Genomic DNA, 25,536 nt, shown 5'->3' with positions numbered 1-25,536 from the left:
TTCAAATATCGATAGCAACCCGAAAATAACGCTTCGATACTATTTTGCTTCGTTCCATTTGAAAATATATTATCCTATAATTATTAAGTAAAACCATTTGCAACTGCCCTTCTCAATCAAAAATGCTGTTTCTAAAGGAAAATATATTTTATTTATTGAAATGCTCACATATGGCAATATAAACTTAATATGTTACAAATGTATATAAAATAAATTTAAATTGTTCGACACGCACAAACTTTTCCCCCTACATTTTCAGAAAGAACAAGTTTCGCTTCTTTTTAACTTTTTCCAAAGCTGGTGCCTGTTCAGACTCATCGACGTCCTTATCGAGATCTGACTTTTTGCCCTTGCCCAACTTATTTTCCTCCTTAAGTTTTTTTCGCTCCTTTTTGGACAACTTTTTGGATGATTTATCAGCGCTTTTCGGATCGCCTTGTGGTTCCTCGCGCTCGGAATTGTAGATATGGAGTCGATTCTTGATGCTCATATCCTCTCGCGCCTCGCGAACCCGGTCAGTCTCTAGGCTATCAATTACTTCGTTACGCATTTCAACCACCTTCACAAGGCGATTAATTAATACTTCCTCATGGGCTTTATCCGAATCCGTTTTGTTGTGCTCCGGTTGCCCCATTAATACTCGTATTTCATGCTCTATGTCCGCTTGCTCCTGTTCCAAGCGATGCTGGCGGCGAAGGTACATCAGCTCCGCTTGCCTGCGGAACAATTCGTTTTTCTCGTTGACCAGCTCAAACAGTTGCAATATAAGATCTTCCACTTCCTTTGAGTTGGTCAGTACTTCTGCGGATTCGGGACCATCAGCTTCGGCGGCGTCCAAGGAACGCTCACAGCGATCCCTAATCATTTTCTCCAGAATAACGCCTTGTTTCTCCAGACCCAGCTGTTGTACGGCAATAATTTCGAATTCGTGGCGAATTTCTTGCAGCGGAAGCCTTTGTAAGACTTTGCGTGGTGGTATTGGAACCGCAGGAGCTGGTCCCTTTCGCCTCTTCCATTTCCCATGAGTGGATTTATTGTGCCCCAAGGGGCTTACGTTTATATCAAAGTCGTTATAAACAATAGGCGACTTTTGATCCTCTTTGCTTCGTTCAATAGTGCTTTCGGGCTGAGTTGGCGGCACCAAAATGCGCCGGTATACCACATTTACCTCCTCGTCGGCATTGGATGTGCTTAAGCTCTCTTCGTAATTACTCGACTCGGTTGCCTCATCGGATAGCAAACTCTGGTCAAGTGGTATTAATCTTCTAGTTGAATCGCCAAGACTTGGTGCCTTGTGCTGAGTGTGCAGTCGTGCCTTTTGTTCGTCCGATAACTTTGAAAATCCAGGATCACTCTCAAAGTCCGTCTGTTTTGGGGGCAAAGGTGCCTGGCGTTTCTTCCGCATCGGGGAAGTAATAGAGCTAAGACTGGTGGTGGGACTCGATTCTTCGCTTCGGAGTGGACTCCCCATTGAGGCACGAAGTGGCTTGCGAGGCCCATTTGTAGATGGCAAGGAGATGCTTGAGCCACGATCATCTGCTCCGCGATCGAACGTTCTCATGTTATCCAAATGCTCCGAAGATGAAGAGGAAATATTACTTTTCTGGCCTTGATGCATTGGTTTTGCTGGAGTCTGGGCTTTTGATATAGATATTCTAGGTGTTGGCATTGGCATTTTTTTTCCTTGCGAAAGTGTGGGGCTGGAATGTGGTTCCTCTGACGGTTTGGGAATGGCTAGGCCAATTTTAGGTGGCGGTGGACGGGGCGGTACGACTTTGTCTCTTTTTAATATTGTGCCTCTGCTTTGTTGGGATGGAATGGATTTTAGAAGCTCCACTTCATCGTCGGAGCTGTCAAATGGATTTGCACCTTTGGATAAATCATCATCATCTTTAAAAGGATTTAAGTCCTCTGGGTAGTCAGCTTCAGCTGCTTTTGTCTCATTAACTTTCTCCTTGGGAGACCCGAGATCCGTTTCTTTTGCGATATCACCTTCCTGCTTAGAGCAGCTTTCTGTTTCTGAGAAAATTTCATTTTCTGTAGGAGGGCTTATAATGTCTTCTGGTTTAATGGCTTCTTCAGTGTCCATTTCGGGAATTGTATCTTCTTGTGATTGTGGAATGAGTACATCTGGTGTATTGTTGGAACTAATAGGTTCTGGTTTATCTAAACTATCGGGGGGTATTGCATCTACAACAAGGCTGTCATCTTTTAGATCTACTGAAATCGTAGAAACCTTAGCTTCCGCTTGTGGCACAGGCTTTTCAGGACTAACAGCCAGTTCATTGTTTTGTTCAAGGTCACCATGTTGTGCGCCAAGCGGAAGAGTAAAAATTTTTGGTTTCTCTGGTATAGCGGGCTTAACAGGACTATTTGTTGGTTGATCATTTTGCTCAAGAAGGCCACCATCTTCTTCGTCTAGTGGAGCAGAAGAGATTTTGGGTTCCTCTGATAAGATAGGCTTTACTGGACTAATAGTTATTTCATTATTTTGTTCATCTTTGTTGGACGGCGGTTGACTGATTTCAGGCTTATCAGCAGTACGTATATCGTTATCTTCCACTTCTTCTTGTTTATCTTCAGAGTAATCAGAATTTGTTGCCACCATTTGCTGATCATTAGTAGAATCAGCCGTGGTTGTCTTTAATTTAATAATGTCAGATTCCGGTTCACTTTCTTCATCGGGGCAAGTCTCGCAACAGTATATATTATTGACTTCCGTTTCATAAAAACTCCCGGGTGTGAGTAATGAGGAACATCTCGCACATTTCAAGCATGTGCGATGATAAGCCCGTTTGCCAACGAGGACCCTTTCGGCGAGAAAAACGGGAAGGTCGCATTTCTGGCACTTATCACGTCGGGGCATTCCAACAATGTGCATCACCTTCTGCGGAGGCTCACTCTCCTCGCCAAGTGGCTCCTCTGGCTTCGGATGCTTCAGGCTCTTGCCCAGCACCTTGTAAAACTGGGATAAATACGTTAGTATGGAGAGTCTGTCAGGTACTTCATACGAAACCATGTCAGCTGCATCCAGCAGTGCGGGAATTCCCAAGTATTTCTCGGCCGTTGTAAAGGCCAAATCATTGTTCTCATAGATATCATCTGCCCTCAGTCGGTCGAAGTCTATCAGGTCCGGTCGAAAGTGATGTATAATGGCGCAGAAGGCAAGTCCATTTCGCCAGGAAGTGGTCATGTTCTCCACCTTGACTCCTTTATATCCTTGGGTCACCACTCGGCACCAGTACTCCAAAGCCTTCGTACCAGTTCCAACTTTTATGCCACGACGATCAGACATTTTAGTGGGTTAATTGCTGGCTTATTTTTGAATATAACTAAACGAAAAGAACGTGGACAAACTATAGACTAAGTGAACAACAAAAGCACATCTTGCCACTTGAGTTGGGTAAAATCAAATGAGATTTATCTGGCACAAATTACATTAAATGTAAACAAGGCAAAACGGTGACTCAAAAAAATCTCCCAATCAGACTGGTGGTGAGACTATCCAAAACAATCGATAGTTGTATCGTGTACTCTTCACTACTTAAAAACATAACGTTTTAAAATCGTAAGTACTAAAGTCTGATCGGGTATACAAGATTACCGAATCAATTGGTTGTTTGTCATAACTAAGTTGCCATACCCATGGCTAAAATCTTTGGTTAAATCTTTGCAACAGGTGGTAGTGTGAACCATCCGATACCAGAGTCAATCGATATTGTTGGGTAGTACCGATAGCAACTCGCTTTTTGTACATACCTAGTTTTAAGGAAGTAAACAAACAATTCTCATTTATGTTTATGTGAATTTAAATATTATTTAATGTTAAGCTTTTGAAAACAAAACAATTGCAACAAAGAGTTATTGGTTTTATCAAATGAGAAATCTTCAGCTTAGCAAACATATGAACGGTATGTAGGATATCACGTCTATTATAAATCGAGAGCTTAAATGCTCATAAAAGCAGATATTCCTTAACTTAGGTTTGGAAATTCCAAAGGAAAGTGCTCAAGCTGCCGCTTTACTTTCTTTTTGATCCTAACAAATCGATCAACATTCTTCACTCAAAGTTCTTTATAGTACTTACAAAACTAAGACTTTTTTGTTGCTTTGACTTTTCTCAGTGTAGTCGAACAGAATTTGGCTTTTTGGCGATATCCATAAAATAGGCTGGTCACACCGACGATAAGCAATCCCGCATCTATCGAGAAGTTACGCCGGCACGTGTAGTTGAGTAAAAAGTTCACTCATTAACTTTTCTCAAGCGCTCCAGTTTGCATTTAAGAATTAAAATGGTGAGTAAAAAGTGCATTGTCCCATATGCCATTTAGAAAGAAGTTGGAAATCGAAGGGAGGTAGGTTCTTCGAGAAGATTCCACATCTTTCGGCCCACCTCCCATTCGCCGGGCTGTTGTGTAATCAATGAGAGAAACATGAAACATGGGTTAATTGTTGGGTCTTATTTAATGATCACCAGGCCACCGCTATCAAGAAGATCATACCCATGCTGGACCGCATTCTGATCCAGCGGGCCGAGGCGCTGACCAAGACGAAAGGCGGCATCGTTTTGCCAGAGAAATCGGTGGGCAAAGTGCTTGAGGGCACCGTTCTGGCCGTTGGCCCTGGCACCCGCAATGCCGTGAGTATTTCGCCATTATCTATGCGGAGAGAGTCATCTAATCATTGAACATCCCACTTGAACCGCAGTCCACTGGCAACCACATTCCCATTGGCGTGAAGGAGGGCGACCGTGTCCTGCTGCCCGAATTCGGTGGCACCAAGGTGAACCTGGAAGGTGACCAGAAGGAGCTGTTCCTCTTCCGCGAGTCTGACATCCTGGCCAAACTGGAGTAGATCTCGTCGCCGGACCCTGTCTCATAATTCTATGAATTCTATGTTTTTTATTAGTATGTAACACACCCACAAACCCGAAACTACAGAACTACAATAAACGCTGATGCAATATTTTAGTTTGCATTGCGCATGGACCGCCATTGAATAAATTTCGAGTTACTTGTTAAAACTAACAGCACAGATATTTTGTCAGAGATTCTAAGTGAGTGGGTGTTTTTGTTGAAAAATATTGGATTCTTATTCTGAAAAGGTACCTTTAGTAAATTAGTTTATATGAATCAGGATCTTTTTGCAATCAGAAATTACGAATTATGTAACTCTCAGTGTAAATAGGCAACAACATTTTGATTTGAAATATAAGCAATTTAAGCTCTTTCAACGTATTAAATAAATCCCTAAAGATATAACTATCTTTCAAAGTGTATAAAAAAAATAACTTGTTTAAAACATACAAATATCTATATTTGAACTCCTACTTAAGGCTAAGTTAATCCAACTTCAGGTTGCTCAGTCCGTAAACCTGGTTAAATGCCGATCTGCGCTTGATGTCCGGCATTCCCTCGACAGCTGCCCGCTCGCGGGAGATCTTTACTAGAGCTTCGAAAGAACGCGGCTCCCAAATTGCCAGGTCGGATAGGACTTTTCTAAAAAATGTTATAGGTGGTTAGCGGATATTGGAATCTTCCGATGGTACCCACTTGTTGAGCAGGATATCGGAACGCGCGAGGCCATCCTTAAAGGTTTCCAGTCCCACTCCATACTGCTGACAACCCGCCTCCACGCGTGTGCTCCACAGTTGCGCCATGTCCAGTTTTTTCAGCTTTCGCCCCTTGGTGGCGTAGGCCAGTGCCCTATGGACACTCCTGATGGCGAAGGAGTAGACATTGCGGGTGCGGCTCCTATAATGCTGCAGGAATGAAACACTACTTGCTTATTATTGTTATTTTGGCCGCGAGTTTCGGGAACATACCGCTGCCAGCTTGAAGATGCGCCTCTTCCGCCAGAATTCATCCGGACCACGGGCTCGCACCAGAAGGGGCAGATTCAGGAAGACCATGGCTTGATATAAGCAGAATATTGGGCTAACTCGTTGGATATTTAATTGATCTTAACGATTCTACTTTTTATTTTACATAACCTGCACGGCGCTGTTAACAGCCGCTTATCATGTTATCGATAATATATCGATTAACTGCATGCAGTCAAAACACAGCTAATAAATATAAATAGGATATTAAAAAATATATATTTTAAAATACTCTAGAATTTAAGTAAATTCTAAATGTTGGGGAACAATTTTAAATTATTAAGACCCATTACAGTTATGATAACTATCGTTTATTGGTACAGTGGGTATAGGTTAAAATTACAGTTATTTTATTTATTAATTATGTTTTTTTTTTTAATTTTGTGCTAAGCTTAATGTGCAATATTTATTACTTTTAATAGGATACAAAGGCTGTAAAAATTATATTTTTAATTTATATGATGTCCACGAGTCGTATGCCTTAGCGGACATTCACTGTGCTGCCTATCGTTATCGAAAGCTTTGCCGGTTTATTTACATTTCGACGCATTGAACCAAGCAAATGTTTTGAAAAACTTCAATTTCAGTGTTTTTGCGCACAGCAGCAGCACAAAAAGTGTCCTGATTCCTCAGCCATGTGTGCAAAAAGCCGAGTCCCTGCTCCTGGGACCGGAGGATCCAGCCTGTGTTCCGAAGGCCGCATCAGTTTATATTGTTTTGTGATCACCGCAGCTCTAGTCCTGATCCCCTCGGTGCCTCAGATCCTTTATGGGATGGTGCCACAAGTGTGGGGCGCCGTGCTCTGGGGTCCTTTTCTTTACTACGCCCTGATTAACATGATAATACGGTTTGTGCTGAGGAACCATGACTACCAGGTGAGTCACTCGATGAAACCTGATAAACATTATCAGTGGTATTAACTATTCTTGCCCCATAGGTGGCCATTAGGGCATCCTTCCTAGGCTTTGCCATGGCCGTGAGTGTGCTGGTCATCTGTTTTGCTCCCACCGAATGGCAGCAGTTTGGCGTCTACGGCTGCTTCATGTCCCTCTTCCACTACTCGGAGTTCCTCGTTATCGCCTTCGCTAATCCTCGCACTCTTAGTCTCGACTCCTTCATGCTGAATCACTCCGTGCACTACGGACTGGCTGCGGCAGCCAGCTGGATTGAGTTCTCACTAGAGGTGTACTTCCTTCCGCAGTTCAAGAGATACGGATACATATGGCTGGCGGGCGTGGTCCTGTGCGCGCTGGGCGAAGTGGTTCGCAAGGCAGCCATCATCACAGCTGGTCGCAGCTTCACTCACTTGGTTAGTTGGGTTACTTTTTCACAACAGGGACAATTAAATATTGCACTTAAGAAATAATAACATTATTATTCAGCAATGGCGTTTCCACGACAGAAATGTCTATATAAAGACTAATTTAAATTAACTAAAATGCATATTAGAGAAGTTAGTACCTAATATGGAAAGTAGCTTTTAAACTTCTTACCACATAAATCTAATTTACAAACTTCCTAATTTTCTACAGGTCCAAAACGAGAAACACTCGGATCACAGGCTGATAACAAGCGGGATCTACGCACACTGCCGTCACCCGTCATATGTCGGTTGGTTTTGGTGGTCCATCGGCACCCAGATTGTGCTGTTGAATCCCATATGCATCTGCATTTACACACTGGTCAGCTGGCTGTTCTTCCACGATCGCATCTACGTCGAGGAGTACTCCCTGCTCAACTTCTTCCAGTCCGACTATGTGCGCTATCAGAAGCGGGTACCAACGGGCCTGCCCTTCATCCGGGGCTATCTGATCGATTAGTGCCACCGATCTGAGGTTCAATGTCACAAGTCGCCATGGCAAACAACAGAATTCTATTTTAGGTTTAGGTATACAAGGTACACAACAGTTCTCTTTTGTATAGCGAAAAAAAAAGAAAGATTTACGAGCACATTGTTTTTCAAAATAAGTTTTCTAATATTTAGCATGTTGTTTTGTATTCATAAACTAGTCAAAGCATGTTGCTCATAATCTTATCATTTTTAGGTTGATTGTGAATTTATGGGTCGTATTAGCAACGAAATGTAACAGCTGCGTGTTTCAGAGATTATTTGATGTTTAACTTTTCTATCTAATGTTGCTGATAATCTTATCTGCTGATGAGTCTGCTTGTAACTTTGAACATCAATAGATCTTTGTATCTTGTTTTATATACAATGTGTAAAGGTCGTTATACAAGAATTTGCTAAATAACTTTTTCAGGAATCGCACAATAGCACTTTTACGTCAGCTATATAATATTATCAGATCTAGAATAGAAAGGGCTAATCAGTTAATGAATCATTTCAATTACGATTTGATAAAAAACCCCATTAATAAAGGGATGAAGAAATGTGCCTCCTTTTGGGACAACCACCTCTTATCTGAAATAGAAAACAACGATTTCAAGTTGTGCAAACTGTTGACTTTTGTGTTTCGCTCGCGTGTGTCACTTTTGTTTTATTATCAATTTAAATTCGAATATTGCTCTATCTATAAGACACAAGCCTCACTCTCGCTATTTGTCCATGTCATTCCACATGTGTATGCTTTTGTATGTGTCTGAGTGTGGGTTATATGTACAAACAATTATCAGTGTTAACAAAATGTCTTAGTCACTCTCATTTACTTAATTAACAATAGCAAATCTTGCTGCGCTTTGCCTGCCTCCTTCTATGTCATCGTGTGTGTAAGGTTTCTGTAGCTTCCGCATCCGGATTTACTCGACGAACTCCGGTTCGCCGGTGTATGTGCATCCCGGATTCTTGATAATGTGCCCGGCTGCATAGTTTCCGCACCTGATGCAGACGTCCAGCGACTTGCCCTGCACAAACTGCGAGAGGAAACCTCCAACGAATGCATCCCCAGCGCCATTGGTATCGACAATCTCATGCACCGCCAATTTCGTGACCGGGAACTCCTGCACCGAATCCTGCTGGATGAGCAGCACAGGATCGCAGCCCTGCGTGAGGATGGCAATGCGCGGCCGCGTCGGGTTTTTCTTCTCCATCGCCACCAGTCGCTTGCCAATCTCGCGCAGGTCCCCGCTGGGCCACTGCTGGGCCTCGGCGAAGGCTTGAGCCTCCGCCTCGTTGCCAAAGATGATGTCCACGTATGGCAGGGCGGCCAGCAGCGGTGCCATGTAGAATTGCGATATGAATGGTGCGCTGAGGTTCATTAGGAACGGTCGCTGTTTGGCGTGGGCGGTGGCCGCCACCTGCATAATGCTGGGCGGGTTCACAGTGAGGAAGAAGCCCTGGGGAAATGGAATAGGTTAAGTATTATACATTTGATCTTTATGTTGGAATGAGAACATTTCATATACTTCGTATCCTTATATGTGGTTAGGATATGAATTGTTCTAAAAACATTTTCCACATTACTATGCATATTTATTCATGAACAGTTTTAGTAAGGCTTGATAAGGTTAAGAAGTTATAAGTAATAAATGAGGAAAGTTATTTTGGAAGGGTAAGAACTACACTAATGTGCAATTAATGAACTCGACTGTTATCATATACATATATGGCATATCTCTCACTCGTTTGCAATCGCTATAACAACTCACATCCCGTTGTGCCATTTAGTTATTACTTCCTGCATCGATTGCATTCCCAAATCTCAAAGCAGAAGCCATGTACTCACCGAAATGTAGTAGTACTGGGCGTTATCCACCAGAGCCTTGTTGCTGGGCTCCTCCAGGTGATCGATGGTAAAGTTGTTGGCCGCCGCCAGATTAGCGCAGAGCGATCGGTGAGTGCCGGTGATCAGTACAGCGCAGGTACCCGTGGGCACGTCCTGCTTCACCTGGTAGTGGACATCTAGTCCGGCGGCTTGCGCCTTCTCCTTCAAGATACCGGCGTACCTATCCTCGCCGACACAGCCGAAGAACACTGCAACCCTGGGTTGACGCAGAATCCATTGGGCAATCCTTAGAGAATTTTGCACGGATCCGCCTGCCAGGAACTCCGCCTGGTAGCCTTCGACCAGCTCCCCGTAAATGGGCATGTGTCGGTCCTCGGCCAGGATCGCATCATCCTCGTTCATAGAGTACCTCTGCAGGAAGTCCAGGGGAACAACGGCGGAGATGTCCAGCAGCGGATTGCCGCATCCGACCAGGATTCCTTCTCTGTGGAACAGAAAATCATTTGTATTATTTCGATCAGTACATAGCACTTTCCCCAAACCTAATGTTACTGCTGATACGATCGCACATGTTACTCGTCTGAGGGCCTGACGCTAATGCGCCCAATTAACAATGCCACTCAACAATACTAGTGTTCAGTCAGAGCTTTCAGCGCAATCAGCTGGCGATGAACCTCAGAGATAGCCCTACCCCCAGTGGAAGATGACTGGCTGTTGAAATATTCCGTATACGCCCGGTATGTAGTGCACGGAAAATCTTTAACTTAAAACTTAAAGCTTATTCCATCTCCTCATTAATATTAATCTTACAAACTTATAAATGTTCGGATAGGCATAAATATATGAAGGGCTTATCAAATTATCGCAGCTTAACTAGGCAACATCAATTTGCGGGACGCCAGTGTGCTCTTGTTTACGATAATGCTTATAGTTGTTGGCAAGAATTCGACCTGCTTATCAGTCGCATATTTCGGATTCGAGAGATTCTGGCGTCGAAGAACCCGGCCGGATGATATATGTACTAATTCATTCACACGCTCCCCGGCACACCCCTGCTATTTTTTGTATCTTACGAATCAACATTTGGAGATCGTAGTTTCTGAGTTCCAGATAACGAAGGCAAACACGCGCACACAGACACGCAAGGCACACGATTTTCACATGCCGCTGTAAATTTTCGGCAATTATATTGTGTGTATGGTGCGTGTGTGCGACACGAGAATCGGGAGCACATGGCGGCTATTTTCTATTTTCTTCATATTCTTTTTTATTTTGTTAATGATAAAACACCACAACTACACTTGCAACTTACTGTAGCGTGCTCGTCATTCTTCTCGCGTTGTTGTTGCTGTTACTGTTGCTGCTGCTGGCTCGGCTGGCTTCTTATGTAAACATAAACAAGCTATTGCACTTCAGATCTCCGGGTGCGCGCTCAACTGGTTCAAATCGCTATCTGGCGGAGAATCGAATCGGGCGATATAGTCGCGTGTATTTATAGGCGTTTTAGCACGGGCTGCCGTCGTCGGAAGCGCGAGTTGCGGGCGTTTGGGAAATCGGGATTGTTTATCTCGGTGTTACCAGGTGCCACGGGTCAAGTATCTGTGACTAACGCGTGGCCACACGCGAAACAGTGATATTTCTGTGCACTTCGAGAAAATTCCCTGGATTGAACAAGATTTCTGAGCAAAAATCTGAGTAGCACAAATATACATTTTTAAATGTACCAACTTTACTTACCAAAAGATAAATCATGCAAAAACAAAGGGTTAAGATAAAACAGATTTATTTCTGTGCACTATTTATACATATATATAAATATTTAATTTAACGATTTGACTTATCAGACGGTCTGAAAACCCGTCAAATTAGTTTTTTAGTTTTAGTTTTAGGATTTTGTGAAAATGTCGCCTGGAATTAAATAGATTACTGTAGCAAACAAGTTAATTTTAGAAATATATATATGAAACATAAATAATTTGACTTACCAGAAGGCTTGAAAACCCAGCCAAATTAATTAAACTAACAAAGCCACTTTTTTGAGTCATCAATGTAAATAATAGTGTAACTAATATGTTGCGACCCAACCAATAACCGCACAGGCGAAAAATATAAAAATATATTTTCCGCTCGCTCTGTTTAATCCATTGTCACCCTAGACGAGCGGAAGGCCTTTGTTGCAAATGCTCAGTTGCCTTATAGTTTTATACTTTAAGTTAGTTTTAAATAAATAAATATGTTGCGATAGTTATGTTGACTGCAGTGCGAACTTGGCATCAATTTCCATTTAGACCATTATCGATCGCTTTAAAGTGCAGCCCTGCTTAAACTATCGATAGCAGGAAAGTCACATCTCCAAAGCCATGCCGATTTTGGTCTCTTTCTTTCCGGTTGTCAAAAGGTACAGATGTGTGAAATTTATTTCGCCAACATAAAGAGGTTTTCTCATCGAAAATGTAATAAATATAAACTTTTAACTTTCATTTCCAGTGCAGTGCATCCTTTACCGCAGAACAATGGCCGACGTTGATGTGTAAGTGGATGTTTCATATACGAAAAATGCATTTTTCGCCTTGCTCGGCAAACCTCTTGTTGATGAAATTAATTGGTCCGTGTTTATGAATTTCCATTGATTATAAATTCTCCAATTACTGAACAAGCAAGGCTAAATCGAATTTTTTGTGCGATGCAACATGGCATTTGGTGCTATTGATTACTAATAGTATATGTTTTCCCATCTAGTGATGTTCCCTCCGCCGCCCCCGTGCTCGATGGCGCCATGGACATTAACACTGCCCTCCAGGAGGTCCTGAAGAAGTCCCTGATCGCCGATGGACTCGTCCATGGCATCCACCAGGCCTGCAAGGCCCTGGACAAGTAAGTAATCCCACAATCTGGACATCAATGTGGTTTTCACTTCTTGGGGTTGTCGATGCGTTTGCAGAGGGTTGAAATGGGAGCAATACATATCAAAGTCAACTAATCTGTAGTTTTAAACGACTTAAATGATTGATAGATGGGAATATATAAATAATTAAATTGAAATCTCTTAAAATGCATAGACCACGTTTTAAAAAGTACCGGTCTTCATTCAACTTAACCTATTTACTGCAAATAGATTATATTTCCTTGACTTTTTATATCGTTTATCAATTGTAAAACTATTTAGCATTTATTATATTCTAAGATTCTTAACACTAAATCCCAAGAAGTGTTTCCACGTGAAATCAAATTGTTTTTGCTGATCTGCCTATGATGAAATTAATTGGTCCGTGTTTATGAATTTATATTGATTAAAAACCTTCCAATTACTGAGCAAATGAAAGCGAATAGAGTTGCATTAGATGAAAAGAACCATTACTAATTTTAATTTCTTGTGTTCCCAACAGGCGTCAGGCTGTCCTGTGCATCCTGGCCGAGTCCTTCGACGAGCCCAACTACAAGAAGCTGGTCACCGCCCTGTGCAACGAGCACCAGATCCCCCTGATCCGCGTGGACTCGCACAAGAAGCTGGGCGAATGGTCCGGTCTGTGCAAGATCGACAAGGAGGGCAAGCCCCGCAAGGTGTGCGGCTGCTCCGTGGTCGTGATCAAGGATTTCGGTGAGGAGACACCCGCTTTGGACGTGGTTAAGGACCATCTCAGGCAGAACAGCTAAACAGCTGTACCCTGCTTGCTGAATGAGAGACTACGTGAAAGTTTTTTTTTAAGCTATTCGCTAATTGAAAATAAAACGTAATGCACCTGAATCCAGATGAAAAAATAAAAGAAAGTTGACCTTTTTACATTTTTGGAATGTTCTATTCTAATGAAACGATTTTTGTCTGTATATTAGCTGGGCTACAATTAGTTTTTAAGGCAGACGAGCTTGTGCTGCGGCCAGTCCTTGAGCTGACAATCACTGAAAGAAAGAAGTTATAGATAAAGCGAACTCCATAAAAGTTGCGTCTAACCCACCGGGTGCAGTAGTGCACTTTCTTGCAACCGGCACACTTCTTTTTGGCCTTCGCCTGGCAAGTGGCGCAAGTGTGGTCGGCGTCTCCATCGCCACCAGCGTCGTCATCCTTTTCTTCGCCCACCTTAAGATCATCTAAATTCTGCTCCAGCTCACAGAGCAAGTCAGTGCCGTATGCTTTGCTCAGACGAGTGGCCAAAGCGCAGATGTTTTCCTTGTTCTTGCTAAGAAACACAGCGTCCTGATCCTGGGCAATCTGATAGAAGCCGCCGCATTCATCGACATCCTTAAGCAGATCCTCCTGTATCTGCGGAATGTCCTCCAGCAATAGCGGCTGCGACTTGGCCGTATTGCCGCTAAGCGTCATCCGGCTGAGGAACACCTTCAGCTCTATTAGCGGTGGCAGCTGGTCCAGCAAAGTCTCGTGCATGAGACCCAAAAGCTAAGGAAAATGCGGTGAGTTATCATCTTGGTAAGTCAGCGCTCTGGTCAGAGAACTAGGTCGTCACTAACCTTGGCCAACTGCTTGCAGCGTGCTTCGTTGAATGCATAGTTCTCCATGATCTGGGCGTTTAGGAGCAGCTGGCGCACACAAAACCAGGCCTGCGCCTCTGGCTTGACAATCTTGGTGACGTCGTCCACATTGGTCCACTTCTCCTCGATGAACTTCTGAATTCCCTTGCTGGTCTTCCTCTGCCACGGACTAAGATGATAAGAAAGTATGTGAATTAAGAACAACAGCTCAATGATCCTTGCTGCTCACCGAAAGCAGAGCACATCGACCATGAGCCACGGAATATCATGGGTCACCAGTAAACGGCGTGCGGCGCTTAGATGAAACAGTGACACATTGTCCGCTATGTAATTCAGCACTGAGATGCAGCGCAGCCCAATCTTATAGATAAAGTCGCGCTTTTGGCGCTCCAGCTCCGTGAGCACTGCCTCGTCCACGTCCAGCTTTGTCTCATTCTCGTGGTAACCCATGCTGACCAAGCCAATGACCTGGGAAACGGCCTGGGCGCAATAGTCAATCAAATCCAGCACGGACTCCTGCAGCGTCTCACAGCCACTCGGATGGTAGAGGCACACATCCAGGAGGGCCACCAAAGCAGCCTCATGATAGAGCACCGTGTAGATAAGAAACGTGGCCTGCGGATTGGGATCGATCTCCAGCAGATGCGGCAGAACACGGGTCTTCCACAGGGTTACGCAATAGGCTTCGTGGATCAGCACGCGCAACTTGTCGCGCGAGATGAGGAACTCCTTCACCTCCTCCTCGCGATTCTGGGTCAGCTCCAAGGCGGCCTGCTGACTGAGCCTGATGATCATCTCGTGCACCTCCAGCCACTTCGAGCTGCCCACCTCGCGCACCTCAAACGGACGAATGCTCTCCACAAAGAGATACATTTCCTCCGGATACACAAAGTTCACCATTTTCGTTTCTTTTTTGTATAGTTTTCAATAATTCTGGAAAATTTCAATACACGTTTTTTCCGGCTCGTTTTGTTAATGACAACTACAGATTGACAGAGTTAAATAAACATATTCGGTTGCCATGGCAGGCAGCGGTTGCTAGGATTCTAAAAAGCTATGTACATATGTATCTGCGGGAACATTGAGCATTTCTGAAAGTTGCATTTAATGCATTAAATTTGAATATCAATCTTTTTGTACAGAAATCATGAATGCAAATTAAACATTTGTTTAAGGTCTTTGAAACATGGAAGGAAACTATTGGGTGGTATAGAAACAGTTAAACGTTTAGGAATCCTGAAAATAGCTTCTACTATTGACAACCAAACATATGCATATGTATTTATCATCATAATGTACAAAGGATGGTAATAAGTTAGATTTGGGGACGTAGAAGACGAACCAACTGCAGAATCAAGTATGGGCGTCTAGACGCATAAAGTTAGTAAACTTTTTTAAAAAATAAACGTGCTCTTCGGCAGCAGTCCCGCAGGCACTTGGCACTTGGGCAGTTTTCATTTATTTTGGCAGCCACATATTACGGCAGGCCACTTAATTGTTGGCCACCGCGCCGATAAAGGCGTTTGGCGCGTCGGCCGTGGACAATTGGAACTCGTTCAGTCACTTTCGCTGAAAAGTTGCGTTGACACTGCGCATGCGTAGCGTGTCATTTGAGAAAAGAGATGTGTGGATGGGGGGGCAGCGAGGCAGCGGGGCGGGGGTCTCATGTTTCTTTCGCCGCTTTGTGGCAGTGCGTTTGTTTCAATTGTTAGTATTCATTTAATTGAATTTTATTTATATACCCCTAGCAGCGGTCGAGCGCTTTTTCTGCACGACGCGACGACAATTGACTTCAAATGTCGTTTGGCCGATGGGGAAAAAGTTACATACGACCACTATGAAAGTTTCTGTGGCCTTTCGGCGTTTTCTTCATTTTTCGATAATAACCGAAGCGAATTGAAACGAATATATATGTACCCATGGCATGATAACTTTCCCAAAAGAAAATGAAAAGCGCCTTTTAATTGCCAGACGCGGTGAAAGAAATGGAGCGATGGGCATTTACAAAATGCGCGATTGCGTAATGCCATTAATCGATAACCAATTAACCGATAAGTCTGTTTGCAATGCTTTCAGATTCGTGTGAAGGTGGAAACCCTTTCCCGCCAGTATTGTCTTATCCGTTTAAAATTTATTTTCTCACGTCATTATTACTATTTACACTTTCAAAAACCTAAAAAATTAAATGATGCGCTAACACGAAATACTATAGCTGCATTAAGATGTAAACATGCATATTTAAGTTAAAAACAAAATACAATTTTTCAACCTTTTTTGCTTTCTGTGATTTTTCTGATTGAAACAGCCATGTAACACCAGATCCACTTTGAATCATTCAAAACGCGGTATTCATTTGCTCCCCCTGATAATCATGGCATCTTTACATTCTGAAAGTTCAGCAAGTTTTATTTGTATTGCTGATATTTTAACTTCAAATAGCATATTTTGAGACAGATTTTAGTAGAAAAAATCGTTAAAAAAACATGTTTAAAGGCATTCGACTGGCATTCATTCCGATCATTATAGCAACCTTTCTTATATTGTGCTGTGTCTGCTTCGTTTGCCTCATCTGTTGCGGGTGCTGCGCGTTACTGATGCGAGCCCTTCATCTGGAACCACGTGTGCCCCGGGAGAATCCTCAGCCTCGACAAATGATGGCAGTTGGATCACCCATGACTCAGCAAGCAGTGGCAACCATAGAAGATAGTATAGAGCCAAGAGGATGTGTTCAAAATGCCAGCCAAAGCAAAATCCCATGTGTATAGTACACTAAAACAATCTTTTATGAATGTCAAACATTAAAGTCTACGATGGCAGCCTCCTTGATCCTCTTTACATTGCTAACTTAACCAATTGTGTGAGATCTATTTCCAACAATCAAAAAGAACGTAATATGTTTGAAAAAAAATGTGAAGACACTTTCTTGAAGGCAGCTTAGTCTTGTTGGACGTAGCATCCCTAGAATGCTGTGGATCCAATGATCTTCAGATGGTTTACAAATTAACTAACTCGTTGAAATTCAAAAAGTAAATAAAGTATTGATTTGATTTATTGAGCTGTGGCAGCATAATGAGTTTCCTTTCCATAATCCTGTCATTTCTGGTCGGGTTTGTGCTTTTCGTGTGCCTCTGCTACAGCCTGATGTTCCTGGCTTGCTTCTGCCTCGATTGTTTCTTGCGGAGCATGCACATGTATCCAGATCGGCACCCACAATGCCAGCGGGCAACCCGATCCTCTCCAGTCGCAGCAGCAGCGGCAGAAGCAACATCTGCAGCAGCAGCAGCAGCAGCAACAGCAGCAACATCTGCAGCAGCAGCAGCAGCAACACTTGGCACGACAGCAACAGGTTACGAGTGCGATGTAGCCGAATCCGAAGATCCCATTAGCAGCAGCGAGACACCAAGTGCTTAAGGAATGGTAAACGTTACCTGGGCCGTCAGTTCAGGTTGAGCGCTCGAGTTGTTCGGTTGTTGGACGCGCGTTACCTCCACAAAGAGTTTCCGAACAGGGGCATTCAAGTGAAATCAGCGGCTTGGGCGATACGTTCCGTGTGCGAGTTTATTCGTTTCGTTTCGTGAAGTGTAGTGAAAAGGCAATTCGAATCGGACAAGTCGCCGGCAGAAGACACGATATACGAGACAAGACGTTCGACAGAACACCTCAAGTGCCCCAAGTACAGCCAATAAGCCAACAATCAACCAACCAACCAACCATCCATCCAAGCAACCATCCAGGCAACACACGCAGCTACAAAATGGAATACCGGTGCTTAAGTAGAAGTTCTGTCAAAGTAAGTGACCCCAATAAGCACAAAAAATAAAGACACCAAAGCCGTAGCGCCCACAAGGAGTGGCAGCTGCAAGATCTCTTACACGTCTTGGATTTTCTTTTTCATTCTTTCTATATGTTTTTGCCTGAACTTGGCATTGTTCTCGTCTGCGACGTCGTGTTCCTTTTGGAAACCAGTATAGCAGTATAGTATGGCATAAAGAACGCATATAATATGGCTATATACACACATGTGTGTGCATCCCGCAGCCAGGCAACACCTTCGGTGGTCCACTAAGTGCCTGCCTGGAGCGCGGAGTAATGGCATGGGTTGGGTTCTGATGGGATGGCACTCCACATTGGGCAGCTCTTCGGTGCTCCGGCGTTTCGCCCACTTCGACCCATTTCTGTGTAGCCCCGATCGATGCCGATGGCATGAATTAGCACCTTTCTTGGACTTTCTTTTTGGCCGGTCTTGACGCATTTTTAATGAATTTACCATGGCCAAATAACTTTTACTAGGCAGCGTTACCCCCCAAATTGTGTATCTATGGGTATACTCGGGTATTCGACTCACGTCTAGGCCCTGCCACTTGAATTGGCAAAAGTTCGAGTTAGAGATCTCTCGCGGTTATGGTTACATACATATGTATGTACATACATTCCAATGATATATGGCCCTCTCGGCAGGTCGAGGAATGCGGCAGGAGATCTGACCCTGCGATTGGGCACGGTGGAGTGCGGAATGCAGCTGCATTCCTGTGGGAAAAATACTTTTCTTTTTACTACCACCGCTTGTGAGCCCTAAGTTGCAGGGTATGTTGGGTATGAGCCCGTAGGGGCCAAAGCAATCCCTGTGAACTTGACCGACTTTGGATTCATGAGAATGCTAATCAGGCAGATGGCGAGAAAGCCAAAAGCACGCCCACTCGATCAAATCGCTTGGTCAACGATTTCCCTTGAATGGAGGAGTTTTGGTTTTCGATCGGTTGTTTTCTCTGCTTGCCCAGCAAATTTAACGATTTAACCCATAATCCACACAGAAACAAATGGATATATCTCTGACAAGCACTGTTAGTTGTTCAAAATGTGTGATACTCTGTACATTTTACTTCATGAACATGTGTTCATTTAACATATGATTACGATAAGTGATTCATTCTGCCAGTGAACGCTCAAAAAAAAAACTGCTTATTTGGGAATAAAAAAAAGTGTGCATTTGTGGACAGTGTAGCGATGATTCAAAGCGTCGCCTAAATGCTCGAGTGCCGAGCACGCCGTGGGCAAAAGCAAAATAAAAATTTTATAAAAAGTAGGCTAAATATATTCATACTTTGATTTTTATGGGTTGCGGCCGTCGGAGTCTCTGATTCTGCCCTACAGGTAAAAGATTCCCACTCGAGCGTCTCATGTTCCGGTATTCTTGGTCTTTTTGGTTTAACACGGGGATTCTTAGGTGCCTATAACTATTTGCGAAACGAAGTTATAAACTGTTAGTCACAACGGCGTTCTGGGTCAAATATTTCCAACATTACAACAGCTTTGTTCTGATTGTCAGGAGAGTATTGTCATACCATTGTGTTAATTGCCGACTTGAATGTAGCGCCAAAAGCTAACATTACTGGGTTGCCCAGAAGATAATGATGCGAATCATCCAGTGAAACTTCTGCCCAGATATGTATCTAGATCCGTGGCATTAAAACCGAGAGCGTAATGAGTAAAAGTGTTGCCCATTGTCATTGAGATACATCGGTTCTAGTTTTGGTCAGCCCGGCCTCATAGTTAGCCCCGTTTCCACGGACGTCATGGATTCCATGGATTCCTCGATTCGAATCCCACCATCTGGACAATGGACGCGGTCCAAAAATGAAAGCGCCGCTGTCGTCGACCAAGTCCCAAGTGCGGGGGAGTGAAACGGAGCGGCGATGGCCAAAGGCGCAATAAGCCAGGTCCATTGCACCTGTCCCGCTCTAACTTTGCGGTCTGGCCTGGCCTTTTCTGGTCTTGGTCTTGCTCTGGGTATTGGTATTGGTCTGGGAAAACGTGATCTGCATAGCGGCTGCTTCTTCAGGGAAAAAACCCATTGAAAGTTTTGTCGCTTCGGGGTTATCACGGCATCGAGCTTTGTTGTCTGTCGCGGAACGAAAAAAAATAATGAAAAACACAACATAAAACAACGGTCTAATGCGCAACGGTGCTGGAAAGTAGCAAAAAAAAAAAAAAAAGATACAGAGTTGCACAGAAACTGTTCTTGAGGCGATGTAATTGATCGATAAATGGTAAAATCACTTCTGCATAATCAAGGTGTTCCAATCAATAGTTTCAATGTTTTACTAGGATGTTTTCTGTAGATAATCCTATCTTATCCTATGGATGGATAACCAATCACGCATTAAGTCAACATGGCACACACCGAGTTTTCGGTTGAAGAGTTGAAACCTCATACATCATTTAGCATCAATTTATACCTGTTCTTCGACACGCCTCGCTGTTGACAGCTTCTTCCAAACAATAACAATTGGCCTTTGCTTTTCATCGGCTTTTCCTGACCAACTGATCCACAATCGGCGAACAAAGGCCTTTGGGAAATTGTGTCAGTCAAGCGAAGTCAAAGCCAACGGCCAAGCACAGTTCTCTCTTTCGATTCGTTTCAATCACAATGCATTATCACTGACATCCATTGAGAATATGGAACTCCGAGGGAGGGGGAATGCCCGGGGCTATGGGCTACGCTTATCAATAAACCAGTTCCTAGTTTCAACCAGTAACAACATCGCGTGCAACGCCAGCTATCGAAGTCGCAGTCAAAGTCAAAGTCACAGTCACAGGCAAAGTCACAGTCACCGGCGGCTATTTGTTGGCTGTCAATAATCTGTCGACATTGTCATGCTTTCCCAAAACCAATTTTCACCCGTGCAGCTGAGCTGTTAGAATTTTATTTCATTTGTTATTAAACGCCAATGTTTGTTTATGCCAGCGAGTGAGAAAGCGAGATAGAGAGATGGCATCAGAGGGAGATGGCGATGTGGGTCGTTAACCTCGTTATAACGGCACCTGATCCACGAACAGAGCCGCTGCTCTTGACAGTTTTGCCCGTCGCTTTGTCTCTTTTTGCCGTTTGTTGCTGTTGTGGCGTCTCTTTGCCATCGGTTCTTTATAGGGATGGTATAAGTCGTGCTTACCTCGTGACACGAAGTCGACTAGATTAAAGCCGACTTAATCTGTATTATAGACTCCTTAAATTGCAAGGATGGATTACGCCACTTGACAAATATAAATACTAACAAATTCCACAATACTTTAACGCAGGATAAAATCTTCACAACTTTGTTTTAATTCAATTCTTTTAATGAGTATGGTTATAGTGATTACTATTAATCAAAGCGTTATTTCATTGTTTAAAAATCATGTTTTTATAACCACACAAGTACGTATTTCCAATTGCTTGTTATTTTGTAACCCTACATTTGGTATTTATACCTTTTTAATTATTTTGTGTGTCTGCTCTTTTTGTCTATGCTCTTCTTGCTGTTTATGCGATATTAATCACGCTGCCATCTCTAAGTTCTTTCAAGCCTTGCTTAGTTCGTCTCTTTTTTCTTTTCCTCGCGGGCAAATACAAAGCAGAGCATAGAAAATCGTTGTAGTGCACCCTGTTGTTATTGTTGTTTTTGTTATGTAAGCCTAATGACAAGGCAAACTGAAATTGTCATCGGATAGTCAATGGGTTTTTGATTAATGCGTGATTTGCCGATTTCCAAAGCCCAATTATGTTCGAAATTATTTGCATTCGGTACAGTCATGCCGCAATCACTACAATGAACCCTCCACAGAGCCAAGAAAGTCGCCTCATTAGGAGACAACGAAGGCCCAATCAAGAGGGCAATTACCAGGTAGAAATGCGTCTAGTGAGTGACAGGTTCAAATGGCAATGGCTTCTCCTGGTCCCAAGTGCTTTAATGTTAAATTAAGAGGGGACAGCGAGCATTTATTAAACGAAATTGCTGAAGACTCATAAAAAACGGAAAGTCCGACCAACGAAATGACAATGTCGAGAAAAGCGCGTTTAATGAGCCCCCCGCCCCCTCTCAGAAGAATTCGACAAAAGACGCGGTGAGAGTGGAAGTGCTTGTGGCCATAGTTGCACCATCAAACCTGAAGACCCAACTGGTCTGCACGTGTGTAGGCCCCCTATTCCGCTCGCACAGACCCATTAAATTCGTGTAATGAATGGGAAAAGAATTAAATAATAGAATTTCGCTTTCGTTTTTGTTTTCCCACCACCGCAGCGCACATGCAATGACCATTATGGCCCCTTCGTTTTTCTTCAGTAATTTTTTTTTTTGTCAAATGTCTAACTGAAAAGAAAGTTGGCTAGCAAACTTACCAAGTGTGCGAACCAAACAAAACAATAATAGCAGAAAGAAAATATTTATATCAATTAAGAAATATTTGCGGTATTTCGCCATTGACATTCGCACAAAGGCTTGAAGAAAAGCAACGATTATCGTACATACGTGCAGCGATTTTCTCGACAGAAAGTCAAATGCAAAAATTTCCAAAAACAGAAGTAAGAAAAAAGCAGAAAAAATGGCAAAATTTGTGCTGCAATTTTAATTCAATCGAAACGGGTTTTTCGGCACGAATCAGACACTTGATCAGCAGCCAAATCTGCACGGAGAAAGTGAAAGAAAATATCTACATGCGAGCTGATGGATAAAAACCGCGAGAAGAGGCAATAAAAAGTTCAGACCATATTAGAAGTCAGCTTTGCATGCCAAGCCACTGAAAAGTGTCCGTATGTCTGTATGTCCGTATGTCTGTATGTCCGTATGTATTACTTCCAACATTCCTAGTCGATGTGGGTTTTCGTCTCTGTTTTTACTTTCACGTGCGCTGCCCCCCCGCAAGATGATTATTTATGAGCTTAATTAATTTGTTTATGGATTTCGTGGCTAAGCGGGTCAAGCATGTGAAAATAGAAACTTTTCATCGGCCACATCCCCTCATTCTTCAAAACCAAATAGAGTAGCCCTTGTAACGCGTAATCGCCATCGTCTGCAGTGGCGTACTTTTAAACCTTTTCCCAGAACTCCGTAGAGTCCCCAGCCAAAACGAACTACTAGACAAGTATGTACATATGTATATAGCTGGGCCATGGTCAGGGTCGTCGGTTCAACGACAGGCCATAAAACACGTTACAACTCTTACGGAACCCCAGTTCAGTAAGACTAGTTGTACTTTGTGCATGAGGCAGAAATTTTCCTTCTACCGCCGATTACCCGTTATCAGCACGGGCCTAAAGTCATGAGTCTACCAAACAACAGAAATACAACATTTCTAAAGTCACTGATATTTCCACTAATCACAACATAGCATATTCAGCACTTCAAGAAATGATTTTTAAAGTACAGTTGTCTTTATAAATGCTTGAATACTATTGTATTGCTAGCGAAAAAGATATTATATGGCTTTAATATAGTTACGCTCCTGTGTTTGTTTCTGTAGACTATTCTCACACTCTGTGGGTGCGTTTCGTTACTACGTGATCATTGAAATTTGATTTTTAATTTATCTCTTCCACGCAAGTTACTAATTGTTATTTTTAATCTAAATTATTTTCGGTATTTTCATCACTTAATTATGTCTTTGTTTCGCATTCGTGGGACAATTTTAGAAAGTACATTTCGGCAACTTTAATCAAAGTGAAATAGAAACCCGCAGTAAAAATGAAAAGTACTACAAATTCCTATTTCGAATTAAGTCATTTTTAAGGGCTTGTCACTCGACTTTTAAGTATTTGTTTTTTCCAAGAAGTTGTTATTCTTTGAAATTAAGACAAGTCTTTCCGTGTTGTTAAAGTTAATCATGGTTAAGAAATATAATAATAGAAACATAAACTATTATGCCAGTAGATAGAGTAAATCATTTCTCCTTGATATTGTTGATGTCGTTCCTATTGTATTAAACTTTAAAATACAAACATCCACAACATAAATTCGATGAAGTACTTTACAGTCTAACAATAGCTAACCATAATTGAGCCAACAAAAGAGCCACAGTTAGCCGTGTGAATAATCTCTTTTGGCCCGTTTCATAACCCATATCCGTGTCGCTTCGTATCCGTTGCAGCACCTAACGGCTCTCTGCGTCATCAGCATCGCACTCACCTGCGCAAACGCGGCATTGTGGCCAAGTTACAGCAGCGACGATGCGCCCCCCAGCCGCTGCAGCGGTGGGCGTGGCCTGAAGTACCTGTCGGGTGACGCGCTGACGGACTCGCTCGATTGCCTGGGGCCCAATAATGCGCCATATCCAAGGTGAGTCAGCTGGTGATGATATGGCAGTAACTTTCTTTTCTAACGCCCATCTGACCATATGACCACCCAATTGGGATCTCTGCAGCGCGGCCGTGGCGCGCACATTCTCCAACTGGAACGGAAACTCGCGACGTGGCCGCCAGAGCAAATTGCCCAGCACACTGGACCCCGCCATAACCACCAGTGCTCTGCTGAGGGCCTACGACGAGGTGAACAACGAGGCCGTCGGAAGCAGTCGCTATGGTAAGTCGGTCACCACCACTGCCTGATTGACCAAACCATCAACGCCTGATTGATGGATTGATTGATTGATTGATTGATTGTTTGATTGATTAATCAATCGCATCGCATCGCAACTTAACAGGTCGTTCGCTGAAGAATGCCACGCCGGCGCAGCAGTGCAAGAGCGAGACGCCGGCGCGCCTCTGCAAGACGCGCTACAACACCACGGCGCCCATGTACGGAGTGAGTCTGACCTCCGGTCAGCCGGTGACCATCGTCCAGAAGTTCCCCGATCTCCTCCAGCAGGTGGTCTTCGAAGTGTGCGAGTGAGTAACGATCTAGAGTCCCAAAGTTCGGTCTAAGAAATGAGGAAATAGCTTATATACATTTTCTTAACGTACTGGTTTTATTCCAAATTTTCGCATGCCAAACATCATCATTCATCTTCTGAAACTCAATTTTGTGATCCATTGCAGATCCTCTGAGTGCGACGTGGTGCGCGGCGAGTGTACGCAAACCTATGTGCCCTACCTGTTCCTGGTCATTCCCCTCGGCCCGGTGACGCTGACTGGCCAGGATTACGTGCTAGTGGAAAGCGGATGCGTGTGCAAGCCCAAGTATTCGACGGGTGCCGCCCAGGAGCCCAACATGATACCGTAGGGGAAGGAGAGGGAGGAGGCGGTAACCACCAGGAACACCAACAGCAACCAAAAGAACTGAGCGAGCTTTGGGTCGGAGCAGATCGGAGCCAAGCCGAGCTGGGCTGAGCTGGCTGGCTGGCTGGCTTAATTAAAAGGAATTATTTTTTGTAGCGAAATCAATTTTGCAATGTTATTTAATGTTTTCCCCCATCTCTCATTCTTTACTTTCATTCCTTCTCAGCTGTATAAAATTGAAATGCAATTTTGCTCGAAAAATAATCAAATCCTAATTTTAAGTCTAAATTTAAACAAAATTGATTAAATGCCTCTGTGCGTTTGTAGTGTGTATTTATTAGAACCCCTAATTACGGCATTCGAAAATGCTAAATAAAAACATTCGTTTCGAAATGTGATTGCAGGTGTTTTATTAAAAAAGGGTGGAATAAATATTAGTATTCATTTTTGGAATAGACTGTAGTTGCTTGGTTACACACAAGCCGACATTTGACTGGAAAATTATAAGAAATAATCATAAT

At 43.2% G+C, this 25,536-nt stretch overlaps 8 protein-coding genes and 2 non-coding genes across 12 annotated transcripts; 6 read left to right on the top strand and 4 right to left on the bottom strand.

Annotated features, from left to right (window-relative positions):
• Nucleotides 1-175: 175 nt before the first annotated feature.
• On the bottom strand, nt 176-3,494 carry LOC122615900 (MICAL-like protein 1). Its single transcript, XM_043791075.1, has one exon. It carries the CDS (start codon nt 3,293-3,295, stop codon nt 248-250), a length of 3,048 nt encoding a protein of 1,015 aa, XP_043647010.1. The 5' UTR covers nt 3,296-3,494; the 3' UTR covers nt 176-247.
• A 641-nt stretch (nt 3,495-4,135) lies between these two features.
• On the top strand, nt 4,136-5,027 carry LOC122616334 (10 kDa heat shock protein, mitochondrial). The gene is made up of 3 exons (XM_043791749.1): nt 4,136-4,295; nt 4,478-4,639; nt 4,708-5,027. The coding sequence occupies exons 1-3, from the start codon at nt 4,293-4,295 to the stop codon at nt 4,852-4,854; spliced, it is 312 nt and encodes a 103-aa protein (XP_043647684.1). The 5' UTR covers nt 4,136-4,292; the 3' UTR covers nt 4,855-5,027.
• Nucleotides 5,028-5,291: 264 nt separating this feature from the next.
• Nucleotides 5,292-6,015, bottom strand: LOC122616333 (39S ribosomal protein L20, mitochondrial). Its single transcript, XM_043791748.1, has 3 exons — nt 5,825-6,015; nt 5,553-5,761; nt 5,292-5,498 (listed from the first exon to the last, which is right to left on the bottom strand). The coding sequence occupies exons 1-3, from the start codon at nt 5,909-5,911 to the stop codon at nt 5,342-5,344; spliced, it is 453 nt and encodes a 150-aa protein (XP_043647683.1). The 5' UTR covers nt 5,912-6,015; the 3' UTR covers nt 5,292-5,341.
• A 378-nt stretch (nt 6,016-6,393) lies between these two features.
• Nucleotides 6,394-8,221, top strand: LOC122615825 (protein-S-isoprenylcysteine O-methyltransferase). The gene is made up of 3 exons (XM_043790967.1): nt 6,394-6,756; nt 6,819-7,190; nt 7,414-8,221. Exons 1-3 carry the CDS (start codon nt 6,517-6,519, stop codon nt 7,699-7,701), a joined length of 900 nt encoding a protein of 299 aa, XP_043646902.1. The 5' UTR covers nt 6,394-6,516; the 3' UTR covers nt 7,702-8,221.
• A 101-nt stretch (nt 8,222-8,322) lies between these two features.
• Nucleotides 8,323-11,132, bottom strand: LOC122615824 (adenosine kinase). Of its 2 annotated transcripts, none has more exons than XM_043790966.1 (3): nt 10,877-11,132; nt 9,565-10,048; nt 8,323-9,175 (listed from the first exon to the last, which is right to left on the bottom strand). In XM_043790966.1, the coding sequence occupies exons 1-3, from the start codon at nt 10,891-10,893 to the stop codon at nt 8,639-8,641; spliced, it is 1,038 nt and encodes a 345-aa protein (XP_043646901.1). In that variant the 5' UTR covers nt 10,894-11,132; the 3' UTR covers nt 8,323-8,638. The 2 variants fall into 2 exon arrangements, with proteins under 2 accessions (XP_043646901.1, XP_043646900.1); XM_043790965.1 differs by lacking the exon at nt 10,877-11,132 and adding an exon at nt 10,107-10,214.
• An 805-nt stretch (nt 11,133-11,937) lies between these two features.
• Nucleotides 11,938-13,345, top strand: LOC122615544 (40S ribosomal protein S12). Its single transcript, XM_043790502.1, has 4 exons — nt 11,938-11,962; nt 12,052-12,094; nt 12,304-12,438; nt 12,951-13,345. Exons 2-4 carry the CDS (start codon nt 12,078-12,080, stop codon nt 13,216-13,218), a joined length of 420 nt encoding a protein of 139 aa, XP_043646437.1. The 5' UTR covers nt 11,938-11,962; nt 12,052-12,077; the 3' UTR covers nt 13,219-13,345.
• Nucleotides 12,151-12,221, top strand: LOC122618688. Its single transcript, XR_006326058.1, has one exon. It is a non-coding gene; the product is annotated as a small nucleolar RNA U18 (small nucleolar RNA).
• On the top strand, nt 12,811-12,881 carry LOC122618686. Its single transcript, XR_006326056.1, has one exon. It is a non-coding gene; the product is annotated as a small nucleolar RNA U18 (small nucleolar RNA).
• LOC122615542 (zinc finger MYND domain-containing protein 10 homolog) lies at nt 13,340-15,044 on the bottom strand. The gene is made up of 4 exons (XM_043790498.1): nt 14,279-15,044; nt 14,029-14,218; nt 13,518-13,957; nt 13,340-13,461 (listed from the first exon to the last, which is right to left on the bottom strand). Exons 1-4 carry the CDS (start codon nt 14,947-14,949, stop codon nt 13,407-13,409), a joined length of 1,356 nt encoding a protein of 451 aa, XP_043646433.1. The 5' UTR covers nt 14,950-15,044; the 3' UTR covers nt 13,340-13,406.
• Nucleotides 15,045-17,737: 2,693 nt separating this feature from the next.
• Nucleotides 17,738-25,191, top strand: LOC122615543. 2 transcript variants are annotated; one of them, XM_043790500.1, is made up of 5 exons: nt 17,738-17,839; nt 23,950-24,137; nt 24,223-24,380; nt 24,502-24,685; nt 24,836-25,191. In XM_043790500.1, the coding sequence occupies exons 1-5, from the start codon at nt 17,804-17,806 to the stop codon at nt 25,017-25,019; spliced, it is 750 nt and encodes a 249-aa protein (XP_043646435.1). In that variant the 5' UTR covers nt 17,738-17,803; the 3' UTR covers nt 25,020-25,191. The 2 variants fall into 2 exon arrangements, with proteins under 2 accessions (XP_043646435.1, XP_043646434.1); XM_043790499.1 differs by lacking the exon at nt 17,738-17,839 and adding an exon at nt 21,537-21,710 and having other exon boundaries at nt 24,836-25,190.
• The last annotated feature ends 345 nt before the right edge of the window (nt 25,192-25,536 follow it).

Source organism: Drosophila teissieri, chromosome 3L (genome assembly GCF_016746235.2).
Source record: "Drosophila teissieri strain GT53w chromosome 3L, Prin_Dtei_1.1, whole genome shotgun sequence".
NCBI classification, from domain to species: Eukaryota; Metazoa; Arthropoda; class Insecta; order Diptera; family Drosophilidae; genus Drosophila; species Drosophila teissieri.
Note: the sequence above shows the minus strand (reverse complement) of the source record. Positions and strands in the feature narration are given on the sequence as shown.